This window comes from Ischnura elegans, chromosome X, assembly GCF_921293095.1.
Source record: "Ischnura elegans chromosome X, ioIscEleg1.1, whole genome shotgun sequence".
Classification (NCBI taxonomy): Eukaryota; Metazoa; Arthropoda; class Insecta; order Odonata; family Coenagrionidae; genus Ischnura; species Ischnura elegans.
Window position 1 is genome coordinate 63,089,238 of NC_060259.1, and position 16,297 is coordinate 63,105,534.

The 16,297-nt window shown below is 36.0% G+C and overlaps 1 protein-coding gene and 1 long non-coding RNA gene across 3 annotated transcripts; one reads left to right on the forward strand and one right to left on the reverse strand.

Annotated features, from left to right (window-relative positions):
• Positions 1-608: 608 nt before the first annotated feature.
• Positions 609-10,907, reverse strand: LOC124170907 (beta-1,4-N-acetylgalactosaminyltransferase bre-4-like). Of its 2 annotated transcripts, none has more exons than XM_046549954.1 (2): positions 10,739-10,907; positions 609-4,867 (listed from the first exon to the last, which is right to left on the reverse strand). In XM_046549954.1, the coding sequence occupies exon 2, from the start codon at positions 4,239-4,241 to the stop codon at positions 3,210-3,212; it is 1,032 nt and encodes a 343-aa protein (XP_046405910.1). In that variant the 5' UTR covers positions 4,242-4,867; positions 10,739-10,907; the 3' UTR covers positions 609-3,209. The 2 variants fall into 2 exon arrangements, with proteins under 2 accessions (XP_046405910.1, XP_046405911.1); XM_046549955.1 differs by lacking the exon at positions 10,739-10,907 and adding an exon at positions 5,049-5,982.
• Positions 10,908-12,507: 1,600 nt separating this feature from the next.
• On the forward strand, positions 12,508-15,530 carry LOC124170758. The gene is made up of 2 exons (XR_006867579.1): positions 12,508-12,882; positions 13,118-15,530. It is a non-coding gene; the product is annotated as an uncharacterized LOC124170758 (long non-coding RNA).
• The last annotated feature ends 767 nt before the right edge of the window (positions 15,531-16,297 follow it).

A 16,297-nucleotide genomic window follows, 5' to 3' on the forward strand; every position in this document is an offset into this window, starting at 1 on the left:
GGTGATACGTAATCCCTGTAATTAGAAACTATTCTTTGGTCCCTTGCAGAATTACTTCCTCTTTTATAAAGAAAGTATGGCCATCTTCGCTACATAACCGTTCCTTACCTTATCATCAGTAGTTCTTACGCGTGGTCATCACCACATAATTCTACCGTTGATCTTAAAATCCTTCTCTTTATAGCTGTTTGATGGAAAGGGTGGGCCGATGGTTAAATGTTACAGATCTGTTGCTTAAATAAAGACTATTTACGGAATATCAGTCAGCAATCCTGTGACGTAGACGGCAAAATCCTTTATAATGGATGTAATGAAATCCTGTTTATAAAAAAATAAAACCATGGTTCCCTGAAATTCTTTATAAGTGGGTTTCGTTTTATTTAAGGAGATTGGGCACTCCTACTGTGTGCAACTTTTGAAAGTGGCCGTACCTTGGATGTCAAACACAAAAACTAATCGGGCATGATTATTTTTATTTGGAACAAATACTAAGTTCTTACATAACTAATGCCATATCTTGCTAATCCTTAAGTTCCATCTCTTTCCCACTAAACTACCATTTTAAGTGTGAGCTCTACCCCTCTTTAATAGCAAGAAAACTTCAAAGATACAATTCAGAATATTTAATAAACAGGATCATTTAATACATTGTCTGTCTGGGCATGTTTTTAAATACAAATTTCTGATAAACTTTACATTTCAGATTGTATGTTTGCAGTCATGTTATGGGTACTGTGCAGTCAGTCACAGAAAAACAATGAAGTATTAAATGTAGCTTAGATTTCTTGTTAACATCAATGTTAAGCACACACGAATCTTGGAGACAATGGATGAAAACTATGAATGAGCATATAACCAGACATAACTGCCTTTTTATGAACAAAAAATGAAACCCTGATTTTACACTCCCCAATTTGTTATGAATTTCTATTCTTCTCAAATTCTCAATGCAGTTTTATTTGGCTGTCCACTATTTTGTTATCAAATTGTTGGGATAAATATTTAACCAGCAGTGTCCCTTTCGAAGTGAATCTCTATGTCCTCCTTCTGGACAAAAAGTTGACTGCACCTTGGTGATCTTAAGATGACTGAAAACAGTGAAGAAATATCACCTGTGGTTGTAACATTTATAGTACTACATCGGAAGTACCAGTGTTGGCATTACCCTGAAAAATTTTTTAAGACATTTGAATTTCTATCACCACACCGTAATTTTCTGTCTAACAGTATTTTCCTTGCAACTTCCTTCTTAAAAGGTCACCATAATTATTAGATGGATGGTTTGCTTTATTTGATGATTAGTTAGTATGTTTGGGTTATGAGACTGCAGCCTTCATTCATGGATTAACTTTATCTTTTTGAAAAAGCTCTGGTGAAAATGCCTGTACCCCTTCTACTCTGGTCTGCTTTATTTTGGCCAGCATCGATTGTCTTTCTCATTGGTTCTCAATAAATATCAGAGGTGAAGCTAAAAAGAACTTCCCAAATGATTTCATCGACACAATAACTAAATAATAATAATTATAATTGCCTACTTTGTTTCTGATTTTTTGAAGCAGCCAATGGATTAGAACATCAGGATAGATTCCTTTAACTTCCACACTGCTCAAAGCCTCAAGGAGACTAGTTCATTAGTTACCAAGGCAGTAAAATGAAAGAGCCGATATACCTAAAGACGGCATTCAAGGAAAATAGCAGCTAAATTTCAATTCCATTTACCTTTTTCATTAAATGAAAAATAAAGATTTTGTTTGAGCACCAGTAGAATTATTCTCTATTGTGGAGTTTCAAAAGAGGGAAGGTACATCAAAATATTCCACAGAGGGAAATTATTTGGCAATAATGTGCGCTACATCAATATTGAATATGTATTGAACAGAAAAACAAAAATGAATCATCTTCAATTTCATTCTTAAGACATAAATTAGCCTGTCTTAGAATTCCAAAATATTCTCTAGCTTACAGCTTCATTTCTTTCTTCACATTAACTTTTTCTGATTGCACTTATGTACTTACTTCACTGATCGACTTTACCTAAGAACCAGAGCTCAGATGAACAGAAATTGACATTCATTGCTTTCAAAACAATAATTACTATTGGCAAAAAATCTTCAATATTATTCATGCCTGCATAAAGCATAAGCCTTTTCATTGTATATGTATTTGAGATTAGGTCTAGTTTCAACATACGTGAATTTCAGCAATACCAATTACATTTCATGTATTTGGCTACTAAAAAAAAAAGAATTTCAGCTTCCATTGTATCCAAGTAAATTTTTAAATTAAAGAGAAATACATAAAAATGAGGTGACACTCTCAACCTTCAGCATACTAAATTTGTCACCTATCACAATTGTATTCCCAAATTGTATGCCACATCAAAAAATAAACTGATCATATAAATAAAAATATTTAATTTTCAAACTCATAAAAGAATAAAAAATTAAACACAGAAAAATTCCCTCAGTTTAAACAAAGAGGGTAGAGAATTTTTTGGCAATTAGAGGTAATATCATTACAGATCGTATAAGGATGACACCACATGAATTAAGTATTAATATCCACACTCGTTGCACATACTTTAAGCCAATACAAATTGCAGTCAATTAATTACGCTGAACAAGTAATTAATTACATGTGTACATATTAGTCATCCATTTTACATCAGAACAGTAATCCAACTCCTACAAACCAAAATAATGACAAAAAATTCCACGTATAGCTTCCAATAAGAGCAACAAAATTTTCTTAAATTATCACAATTCCAATCACAAATGCAAATCATTTTAAAAAATCAATGAGCTATGTATTCATGCATCAGATTTCACATCCAGTTGGTGGTGCTATGAGGGTCTCTCACAGCTGCTTTTTACATCAATTTTCTAGCACAGCAGTACTGACAGTACATGGTGGCTTTTTTTGTCCTTGATCCCTATGAGATAACCTTACTTACAGCACAACTTATTCCAGCCAAATGCTAGATAAAGCTAGATTAAACAGTGCTAAGACGGGTAACTCTGATGGCAAAGAGAGAGATTATGTTCTTTGTTTTTGATAGTCATGCAGTTTTTGTCAAAGCTAAATTGCTTGCATGAGAGAGGGGTTTAATACAGGATGTTTACGGCGACCCTTTGATTATCATACACACAATATCACAAAATATAATTGTTACATTGAAACAGTAAGTTTTCTTCCTAAACCTCCCAAGCCTAAATATCAGTATTAGTATCAGAAGGAAGTATATTTACCAACATCCAAGTATAGAGAGATCGATTTTCTAACTTCAGTAAATCGTACTGTAAATTATTCAATCCATCAGTTTCATAACGCTCTCTTCCGGATTTAAGGTTTAGGAAGCGAGATTCACTTGGAAGCTCTTTCTTGTGAGCAAGCATGACGTACTTTGACACATCGGGTGAAAAACGATATACTTGTAAACCTTTATAAGAAATTCTATTTTTAAAATCATCATCTTCTCCACCCCATCCAAAAAAAGCATTTGAAAATCCATTTATTTCCTCAAACTGACGCTTTAAGATAGCTACTGCTCCACCAAATAAATCCTTATATGGTAAATTATAGCGGAAAGTGTTGAGACTAGAAGACATATGACGTGGCTGATGTGTGCATGCATATATATTGTTAGGATTCTGTGGTATGAGATCAACATCGTGAAATATAAAACAATGATATGGGAAAATTTTCACTGTTTCAGCAAAGCCTATATTCATTAACTTGGCTCTGTTAAATGGGTGCAAAGAAGTTTGTTCCACCACCACTATCCGATACTCAATCATTTGAGCTTGAAGAAAAGGATGCATGTATGAGAGGAAAATATCAAGCTGTCTTTCTCTATCCCGATATGGAATGACAATAGCCACTTGAAAGTTGGACATACAGGAGGAAGGTTTCCACACTCCACCAGGCAAAATATTAAGATCTGTTGGCATAGCTAATTTTTCTGACTCTGAGACAGTCTTCCGAGGATATGACATGATATCCTTATCCTTATCAATAATGATGGGGCATAACTGAGTCTTATTCATATGTTTACCACTAATATGTAATGGGGAGGGGCTGAGAAAATTCTTCATATTATCTATTTCAATGTAGTCATAGTCTGTAGAAGAAAATCTTCCAGGATGCAACAGGTAACTGAACAAAAAGAATGTAGCAATCCCCAGAAGAATCTTGTGAATGTACCTTCTATGGAAAATAGCAAAAAATATTTGTAATATCATGTTGAGTCAAAAAGCCATGCTAAAAACTTTGACTTGATAAAAAAAATCTTTCAATTTTTTCCAAATTAGCTGGCAGGAAACTCAACATTCATAATCTCACCATTGAGTATTTTTCAGGTAAGGGTGTCCAGAGGCATTACCCAGATTAATAAACTGGGAGCCTCTGCTCAGCAGCCCAGTGCTTGGTCATCTAAGGCACTATGACACCCTTCACACACAACTGGCTATAATGTATAAGCTCACAATATGCATGCAAAATAAACACAAATATGTCACATATCACACAAAAGTAAAAAACAGATCATGATGAATGACTAATTTTAGCACAGCTATCTTGAGGTGAAGTCCACAAGCTGTCATTGAGCATTAATTCAAGCATTGCAGCTCAGAGATTTACAGCATGTAAGTCTCTCTCTTCCCTTCACTAGTTAATACAAATGTACTTAAACTACATCGATCACACCTGCATCCAAGTTTGTCACAGTATCTATGAACTTCTGGATTCAGACACATTTTCTTTTCCATTCAGAAACAAAGTCCCTCATTTTCTTTCAACTTTAATTCCTTTACTGCATGGCCATTTGAAGGAGAGGGCAGGTACATCAGTGAATAACAAGCATTTTCTTCTGAAAAGAAATTTCAATCAGATACATTAGAATAAAAGGATTACATATTTATTATTCAGCGCCAATGACTTTCTTACATTAATCACTACCACCGATTAGCAAACTATTAGCTCTCCAGACAACGAAAAAGACTACAACTTTAAGTAAGCAACGGCATTTGGTCCATAGGAAAATACTAAACTTGTTATATTGGCTGAATGTTTTAAGATGTTTGCAGGCACTGGTGCATTTGGTAAACAGCATACAATGCAATGTGAAGATCTGTGACAAGAAAACCTAAATTGCAAGACTTTGTGAAAGGGCAAATTGTTACGTTTAATATATATAACCACAATCCAACAGAGTAAATTGAACGATTGAAGTATTTATGGCAACATTAAACGATTAAACAATATGGAACGATTAAAGTATTTTGGCAACACATCCAAGGAAAAAGTGATAACTTTAACCCCTTCCACTTCAATTTATTTTCTAAATTTCGTGCTCTTATCCTCTACTTATTTTTTCCGTGGTTCTTTTCAAATGGAATGGCGTGATATATTGTAGTTTGTAATCAATGTAGAACGGTGAAATAAAAACTGATTATTATTTCATACTGTTCACGAACGGAACCTCTTCCCATCAGAACTTAGCTATCGCTACTCATATGGAATCATTTCATTCCTTCCACTGCATCATTTTTCATGAAATATGATTTCTTTATGGATGTTTTAACGTTGCTAAACATTCAAAATATTTATACCGCTCCCCTAAATAGTGCTCAACTCATGAAAACCTGATATATAATATATATAAACACAATGTTTTGGAAAATATGAAATGCACGTGGCATGTAACATAAATAGTTTAAGTCAATATCAATAAACAGAGACACAAAAAAGAAACACTCACACTGGAAAAATAAACTCGAAGCTCTCGAAGCACTACTGACTTCTTCCTCAGCTTAAGTAAGAATGGTGAGGAAAGGGTGTTGGACGAGGGAAAAGAGGGGAAAGGGGAGAGGTGTATGGGGAGGGGGGGTTAGGAATAGACAGTGGGATGCGACATGCAATCCCGGAAAGCTACTGGCTTGAAAGTGCCAAATGCAAGCCAATTGGAGGGTGTGGAGGTTGAGGGCGGAGTCGGTGGGAGGGAGGGAGGCAATAATGGATACTTTGTAGCATTGACTGAAGATGGAGTCGTGTGACAGACAATGTGTAGGAACTGGTAGAGAGGAGTGGGGGGACGATGGACAACAGGAGGCGCGATGATTGTTGATTCTGAGATTGAGGGGGGTAGTGCATTGGCCGATATAGAAAGCGGGGCAGAAATTACAATGAAGAAGGTAAATGATGTTGGTGGAAGTACAAGTAGTGGAGGGGAAAATCGGTAGGCATTTAAGCTTGGGGAGAAAAGAGGAAGGGGGTGGAGAGAATATCTTGTAGGTTTTACACCTGGGATGATTGCAAGGAGAGGGTGTGGAGATAGTGACTGACTGCGACTTTTGAAGAGGGCGGGTGGCTTTAAATATGGTATTTAAATTCCGTGGTCTTAAATGTGATCCGAGGAGTGGAAGGGAAAATCTGAGAGGTGGACTTGTGTTTGGAAAGGATAGGGTACAAATCCTTCAATATGTTTTGTAGCACATGAGCACCAGGAAAGTAGGTAGTGAGCAGAGAAGGTGAGCAATGTTTGTCCGAGCGGGGTTTATTGGAAATAGCCGGTTTTTTTCTTATTTTATTCATCAAAAGTTTTTCGGGGTAGCCGCGGTGAAGAAGAGAGGTGTGGAGTTTGGAGAGGAACTTTTGAAGGTCTTCGGGATTATTACAAATTCTGTGTCCCCAGACAGAGAGGGAATAAGGGATGGAACGTTTGTTGTGTGGTTAAATGCAGGACGATGACACAGTTTGGCATGGAGATGGAATTATATATATATATATATATATATTATATATACACTTCGAAAGGTTCCTCGGCGAGGTAAATATCATAAAAAACCCTAGGGTGGGCAGTATCAGAACACACAATAAAGAATAGAAACTCACACTCACAAAATAACTAAATTTTCGGTGGCATTACCACCTTCCTCGGAGTTAGGTAAAAGACTGTAGGTAGAGGGTAAAGGATAGCTGAGGGAAGGGGAAATTCCCTTCCCTCAGCTATACTTTACCCTCTACCTACAGTCTTTTACCTAACTCCGAGGAAGGTGGTAATGCCACCGAAAATTTAGTTATTTTGTGAGTGTGAGTTTCTATTCTTTATTGTGTGTTCTGATACTGCCCACCCTAGGGTTTTTTATGATATATTATATATATATATATATAATACAATCTGGACGGCGCCGACTCTTCGGAGAGAAGGCGAGGTGTCCTGGAGGCTAGCACACAACCGCCTAGCGGACGGCATCTTCCTGTCGCGCTCGAGATTACGACAGGGATCAGAGTGCAGAATGTGCCACGGCCTGGCACATCCTTTATGACTGCAGAGAGACAGGAGAGGTGTGGAGAATGGTGAAAGAGTGGCTATCGAAAGTCACGGGGTGCAAAACTAGAAATGCCTTGGAGCTGCACAAAGGCATCCCCCCTCAGAAGGGCGGCTTTACAAAATGCGACTTACTGGCGAACTATATTATATCTGAAGCAAAGGCCAGTATTTACCATTGTTTTACGGCAATGGAAAAAGGCGAAAGAATGGCTCCAAAATATGCAGAGTACTTCAAAAAAAGAATCGAAGGCAGAATCAGGAGGGAATATCTTTACCGCAAATTCAAGTGTGATATGAAATCTTTCATCGACATGTGGTGTCAGGGCCGTGTCCTTCGCGAAGTGGAAAAGGTAGAATCCGGAGACACGATACTGAAAATGAGGATGGAGCCATAGAGAAAAGAATACAATAATAAGGGCGGAGTCTTACTAGGGCATCGCCACTCGGAGGGGGGGGGCACATGCGCGGAGGGATGGGGTCCAAGGTTGCGGTAACCAGCCCCTTCGGCGGCCCTTCCCCTCGGCGAGTGGAAGGGCGATGGAAAAGACGCTGAACGGAAAAAATGAATGATGAAAATGAAAGAAAAATGATGATATATTGATGAATAAAACAAAGTGGTGATGAAAAACTTTTAAACCTTTTAAAAAAAACCGCCCTTAGTATAATAATAATATAATACAATAGTGTATATATATACTCACTCTATGGTAAAGGTATGACAATATTTGATAAGCTCCCCTGTAAAATTTGGTTTCAATGACTAACCAAGTTTTCCCCGTGACCATCGATATTATTCACAGAAATTTCCCATTTTGAAAATTGAATTATTATTCCTGCATTTCAAAGTTTTCCTGAGTCCATGGTACCCTGAATTAATCATTATTCACAGTTGATCTTTCTCATCAAAAGAGAGGTGCTTTTTTATTTAATTGCTATTCATCCACAACATGGATCACCCCATGTGGATGTCATTAACGGTACATATTTACACATTAAAAAAGAGGTGCATTTGACTATGTTACATGCTGAAATACACCAATTGCAATGTAGGGATTAAATTAATTGCCAAAAGCGAACAAAAATACAGAATACTTTCAAAATTCAATACCCTAAAAATCAAGATAAAAAACTCATTTACTGAATAAAGAGGGAGAGCAGATAACCATTTTCTGTGGCAAGTTGAAATTATATACAGTTTGCTGCACTGGTACTACTTGACAGCTCATTAAAGAATTTTATTGTCAGGTTGTCCCATTGGTTGAAGGTTTTAAACAACCGGCAATAACTGATACCAATACATATTGTTTTTTGATCTTGTATCACTTCTTATATTGTGTGGACTGCTTATTGAGTCGTGGGCCAACTTAACTTTTGTCTTAAGTGCATGAAACTTCACAGCACAAAAAAAACTATAGACAGTTAGAATCTGTAGATTGTTGTAATATGGGGCTACAGCAGTCACAGGATACAGCACCACTCAGAATCCTTACGAACTTTTTCCGGGGTTTCAGTATTTCTATTGTTTCATGTGCAAGCGTCTAGTATGTTCTGCAAGAATACAAAATAGGCAGATCTCAAGTATTCGTGGCTAATATAGGTTTTAGGTTTCCTTAACAAGAACAAGGTTGTTGAAAGCTTTTGCTAACTAAAAGCACAAATGAATTCAAATTAATTTAGCATCAATTTTAAAACCCAAGAACTTAGCAGGGTCATTGATTTCATCAACATCTTTTGGGAGAATGTAAGATGTTGTGCTTTGGTATCATTTAGGAGGATTGGCTTTAAATCAGAACTTTAAAACTCAGTGTATGCTAGTTTGACAAGCTGCTAACTAATATTGTTACATTCCTGAATTAGCATTGTGTTGCTGCATAAATCATTCTATCCACAGAGAGATTATATGGCAGGTCATTAATTGAGAAATTAAGATAAGAAACAGAAAGGTACCAAGTACAGAACCCTGTTTCACTGGAAGATAATTAAAATGATAGGTTTTGTGATTTAATACATCCATTGGAAATAATCTTCAGTGAAGAGTTAGGGGAATTTACACTTCAAGATACAGTAAGGTACTGGTGATTAAAAGTCCAAAAGTGAAATCTTTTCCTGAACATGTAATTGTCTCACTTGTTTGATAAGACTATATTGAATATTTGCAACTTTTAATTCAATAGTAATATTTTTACTTCTACGGAAATGAATGCTACCTGAAAAACTAATATATGCTGGTTATATTACTTTGCGATTTACTCCAGGAAGGAAAACATGATAAAGCTAAAATTACAGCTACAAAGAAGTTCTAAACATATCCCCACTACCCATAATTATGGCAATGAAACTCTAGAGACAGTATTGAAAATATGAGAGTAGAAGAGGGAAAGGACACACAAAAATATGACAGTAAATTAAAATGATCTACACAGAATTTCCAGTCATATAAATTGAAATAGAACCTATCTCACTAAAATTGGATTGAAAGACAAGCGAGTGTAAGCACGTATTTTAAAATACACGGAAAACATAAGTTAAGGATATTTATTATTTCCAAAACTCCTGCTAAAGTCAAGCAGGAAAGTATTATAAAGCAACCTGCCAAAGAGCATAACCAAATTAAAATGATAGTAGAACAGACACCACGCAATGTCCACTCTGATCACGTTTTCACAATGTCCACAAAAAACCAATGAATTGTTTTTTTGGTGTTAATTAAAAGTATTTTGATAAACTAGTGGTATAAAACTAAATAAGTAATAATAATTCAAGCAAGCAATATGTGTGATCCGTACCTCCCTATTTCCGATTCTCTATCTCAGCTCATTTTTTCTGAGATTTAGATTATTCCTCAACATTCTTGCAATACTCTTGATTAGATTGATAAATGAGAAATCAACGATCTGTCACATTCTCAACGGCCTACACGATTGCAATATTTTAAGATGCCACGGTATAGGGAATTATGGATTACACATTCACAGAGCTAAAGCTATTTATTTAATTTCGCTCTGACTAAGAATACCAATTGCCTTCACATGCAATTCCAGAGATGGTAAATGCTGTAGATATCAAACATAATCCCTAAACGCTGCAATCTATTATTTTTTCTTGCCCAGAAACCCCTACATTTATCAAAATAATATATTTGAATAGATTTACTCCACAGAAAATTTATTTTAACACCCAGAGAAACGTAGAAAAACAGACTATTTTGCCATTACCTTAAATTAGGCTGACAAAAACTAATTTCATCAGTTCAAAGACCAACATCGAGCGTCGTTTATGATACGTACATTTTAAGGTTTCATGCAACAAAAATGTTAGTATTACCGATGAAAATAACATTATCAGACACTACCTGATGATTCAAGACGCAAAATGCACGATAATACTTCAAATCACTAGTGTACATACCATCAAAATATTACCGCCAAAATAATCGGAAATTTTTGGCGACTGAGAACAAAACGTCTTGCGAATTTCATGAAGAAATCAATTTATACAAACATAAACTTAATACACGGGCTTATTCCGCTTCGACCGAGCCCAAATATCAGACTTAAACACCAACCCACACCCCCACAACAACTGCACAACAACATTTCACCGATTTCACCCATCCCACCCACCGCACAACAGGAGGATTTCAAATGAATAACGAATTTCACCCCTAAAGTAGCAACCAATCACGGTTCGAATCAAACCAGAGCAGTCAGAGGAGCGGTTAAATCAATCATGAGAACGACATGATTTATTTATTTGTTCGATCCTTATTGATCCTGTCAAAATATTTCTTAATTCTTCATGAAATTATCGTCAATTATTACCGAAATTGTCCGATGAATACTTTCGAATTTATATGAGTGCTGCATGTCTGCTTACTTTATATTCTCACTTGTGGCATAGCCATTTAGCAAATGGTTTAGCATTAGGCTAAATTTTACAGTCCATAAAACATCGGAGTGTAATCAGTATATACTATGTATTTGAAATGTCTGATATTTCAATGTTTTTGTGGCTCTTTCATCGTAAGGGATACTATACCTACTCAACTATCTACCTCCACCATCATCATCAACAGCCATCAATCCCATGATTGGTTTACCTCAGCTCTCCACTTAATTCTCTCGTCGGCTAATCTGTTTAAACCAAATTGCGGCATTAAAATTTGTGAAAAATATTTATCTGCCAGGGAATGAATTCTGTAGAAGATAGTTCAGTCACATACGATGACACCTTTTTTTCCCCAACTCATCGGATTCGGATCTTGAGACCGCTGAAATCTACGCTGATGTGTGACGGTCAAGGGATTTTCCAGCTGGGATGTAGAGAATCTCGGAATAGTACCAAGACCACGATGGCCGACATAAGGGCAGTACGTACATAGTACATAGGGTATTAAAAGCAACTTAAGTTGCTCACGTTAAATAATTACTTGTATTCACTCTTAAATGCCCTTTGTAAATGTATTCACGTTATCAAAATTATACCAAAATTTAAAGGAAAAATGTCAGTAAAATACGAGTGTCCACAATTTGGAGTTGAAAATATTTTTGTACTTTTATTAATGCTGAGGTGAGACAGCTTTCCACTTAATACCGCAAGGTGGATTTATTAGGGTGAGGACGTGGATTGCAGAAAATGGGCATATTATCAGACCCCCGATTTTTCGTAACTTTTTAAAAATTGCTTAGCGATTATTGTACTTGAGGCGCGAGGAGGATGATCATTATGGTCTGTAAGATTGAGATAAGCCACGAAGCTCAGCGTACTATTTAATTAAAAAAATTATTTAAAAATATTCTTTAACAAAATTTTAGGAGCTTATGCGGAAAGCTTTGCCATTCCTTTACCCATATCCAACCTAAAGAACAGTGAGAACATGACTTCCGAGCCCGCGTCACACTGCCGTCCTTGCCCTTCCCTTTAGGCTATTACGGTGATACATTAGGGCGGCATAAATCGTTTTAACTATCCTTTTATAATGTTTGATCGCCTCTTACTTAATTGAAATTCATCAAGGGAAAGGATATATTTTCTCCACTTTTTAAATTCTTCTCTGCCACGGCGTTGCGATAGAAAACGGCGCATCGTTTTAGGGGCAATCCGTATGCCCCCGCCCTATGAGATGATTGGCCCACTCGGTACCCGATTGGTGCTTTTGTTTAAGTCTCCGTTTCAATGTTTTACGTGATTTTTAATCAATGGCACACAATAAGAATGTACCACCCAGTGAATATAGTGGTATTCCGTCGCGCTGAGTGGATAATGACTCGTAATAACGTTGCGGTATAGGAGTTTAGGATTGGCATGCTTCGGCAGGAACAGGAGCGGAGGAAAGTGATTTGACTACACTGTACAGCTCCACGACCATACAAAACACATATTGCAACAGCGGGCGGGACTACTGCGCCACTCTACCCCGTGAGAAATATCAAGGAGGTTCGTGACTGATGTGGGTTTAACTAAAACAACAGTTTTATGTGCGTGTGATACTAGGTGTTTGCTGTCATGGGGAATTGGAAGTATTTGGAATTCAAAGGCTTTATATAATAATGGTAAGTTCGTATTTCCCATATTTTGCCATGTATATTTGTATCTACCGGGTATTATTTGGGCCGGTCACTGCCGCCTTTATTGACGTCTGCAGTGTACCGATGCCGTATTAAGTACACGTATTGTCGACTATTAATCGTATGAATGGTTTGGTTACTAGTTTTTGGTTGTCGCCGCCAAAATATACTTGTACTGTTACCCGTGACAAAAATTCTTAGGCACTATCACATTTTTCAGAATCGGTGGCATGAATTTGAGTGACTCATGAGAAATTTGGCTGACAACGGTTTAGTGATCGTGATGGAGAGATTTATTTCATGATGAGAATATAACCAGGGAAAGAATCAGGGGTATGCAATGGCTTGAAAACGTCAATTCCTGACTTAGGGTTCGAGTGCAGTTTTATCAAGAATTTCTTCCGTCGCCCAGTGATGAAGAAGGCACCCATTGAGCTTGCATTTTTTGGACTTATGCTTGCATTATAGTAAGTGTCTGTTGAATATGTAACTGCAGCCTGCCAAGGTCGTTCATGTTTGTGTTTGGAGGCCAGCTGTAGATCGTCAATGCTAATCACATGACCTTGCCGATGAAAAAAGGCTCCATAGTATGTAGTTTTGTTGCTGTTCAAGTAAGCTTAAAGTGGTGAATTAAGCCTTGGAGCAGTTGTTGTTGTAAGCAGTAGGGTAGTGAGTGCTGGACTATAATGAAATATTTTGAATTGTAATAGCTACAAGATGCATGCCCAGTGCTATGCTCTTGGTTATTGCTGATTCTCGCGTGACAATTTTTCAGTTTCCGTGCAAATTGTAATAATTATTGTGCACATTTTAGTTACATTTTTTGCACTTCTTTTCTGTCGTCACCTATCTTTATTTTTTGATTATATCATCGTGTATTGCCGTCTGCAAACGGATCCATAGTAATTTATTTGGTCACCCATAGGTGGCTTAGATTAGAACAGCTGACAGTTGAAATTGAACGTATCAAATTCAATTTTCACATCCCGAGAGTAAAAGCCAACTTTAGCTGTTTTCTTTTACCTAAAATCATTCTGACATGTAATGCTTCATTATTAAGTTTTGCATTTTCGATCTGATACTTTGAAAGTACTTTTGAAGTTTTCAAGTGGACACGATATCTTGCGTTTCAATCATGATCGGTGTTCATTGGACTTCCGTGTAATTGAGTTTTTTCTTGAATCAAATCCGTTGTCATATTTCATATTTATTATCTTCTTAATTAATATGTGTTACTTTCATTATTTTTCTGCCATTTATTTACTTTTTGGTATTGCAAATTTCCAGTGCAGTTTGTTTAAATGATTGTTTTAATTACCATTCATCTATATTTTCGAATTGCATAGCATTGGGTGAACGTATTGTTTAACGAAGAATTTATTCTCTAAATTATAATTGGAGTAACGCTCGAGTTTTTGGAATCAAAACTCCAAATCAGTGGGTATTGTAAACTTGAATGTACTATTCGAAATTTCAGTGGAAATGTTCTCAATGCTGATTAAATTTTCGTGTGTTGATTAGTTGCAATGGTGACTTATAAAAATCCTTGATGTAATGTATTGTTTTAAAATTCGCTGACTGGCTGAGTTTTTCAGCATTGTAGATTAGTTAGAGTGAATAAATTATTTTTTTGCAATTTTTTTGGAGCTCTCAATTTTTGGGTAATGAAACCATGCTTGCCATTTAGCGTAAAATTTGCATTGTCATTTTTACATACTTTTGTTTTTTATTTTTAAAATGTTTAAATTTATAAAATTAGAAGAATGACCATATGCAATAGTTCACTTTTTGTTTCAATGGTATAAGTTAGCAAAAATATCCATTGAGCATTAAGCTTATCCAAATTTTAAGAAGTGAATCCTTTTCCCTTATCACAGTGTTGGATTGAGCCCAAAAGGCCTACCTGGGAAGTATATGGATGGGCTCCATGGAGACATGGAATGAAGCCGGTGACTTCCACTCTCTGTCTTCACTCTGGCTTTCTACAATTATTAAAAGAACCTTATAATACTCTGGATATGTATAGTTTCCCATTTATTTTTAATTAAGCAATGTGTATGCTTTTTTCATGGCTATAAATTACATTACATTCCATGCAAGTGTGAAGGGGTCCATCCACTTACTTGAGAAACCAAGGTGGCTGTCTGACACTGAAAATTGAAATATCATTGTATTGGCTAGGCTGTATGAGTTTGACCTTGTGTATGATCACATTGTTAGATAAGGCTTATGCATTTAAATAGTTGACCCAATAGTGGTTTGTAATTATATTGTTTTAATACATGCTTTGGATACACATTTTTTGATAGTTTAATTATGCCAAATGTGGGGTGCCATCGGGGAAGAATTGTATGAAACTATTAGATAAAGATGTTAAATTTGTGTCTTGTTGATTTGGTTCACTTCCTCGAGCAAAATTTTGTGTTTTTTGATATGCCAGTTAGTTTAGCTCTGACTTACAATATGTAATGGAGTATTATTTCAAATTGTAAAAAGAAGTATTTTCTCATGAAAAATGTTTATGAAAAATTTCAATCCCTCATGTACTTGAAATGTGCCTTCATGGTATTATTTCCAGCTAAATGCTCAAATTATTCAAGTTAGAATCTTACAGCCAAGTGAGTTGGAACATTCATCTTGAAAAAAATTTTGGAAGGTGTTACGTCTGCTTTGCGTGAATGATAACTTTTGGGATATATCATCACTGTGGCCTTCACGAGTTTTACTGAAGTTGTTCCCTTGCTACAATGCTGGTAGTATTTGATGGAAATTTTTTTATAATTCACATTTTCTCTTGCTGGAAGAAATTACAAGCTTACATTTTATAAAAAATAATGCCAACATGTAATGCTGTCATCAGGTCAGTGATTTGATGTTTTCCGTGTAAGTGTTTATACTTGAATTTTGTGAAGCAAAGGAACATTACACCAAGATACTTGAAAATTCTTGTGCTGGAAATAGTGTATATTTATTATTACAGAATGCTTGTTTTGCAAAATAGTTTTAATCATGTGTCTCATATTCAGCTAACCAAAATAGCACTTAGAGCTAATTGCATGTAATTAAGTACAATGTAGCAGGAGTGTTTTTATTGTTATTATTTTTGTTCCTACTGAATGATAACAGTTACATTAAATAATATTTTTTATACATTGCATGGCTTGAAATTTAACAAATAAAATTTGGTATACAAAAGGATGCTACTGCTGTTATGGTGTCATTACTTGCGAGTTATTTATCCTTGCGAATGGGTATTATTCGTGTTTTTCAGCAGACGTACATTTTTGATTTCGATTAAAACTGCATATTGTGGTATTTTTCTATTTCCGTATTAGTAGCTCCTCCCTCAGTACCAGGGATTGTGGTAGAGATTCATACATCCAAATGATATGAAAGGTCA

What these genes read in the sequence shown, in the direction of transcription:
- LOC124170907 (XM_046549954.1), bottom strand. Translation starts at nt 4,241, where the DNA reads ATGATATTACAAATATTTTTTGCTATTTTCCATAGAAGGTACATTCAC.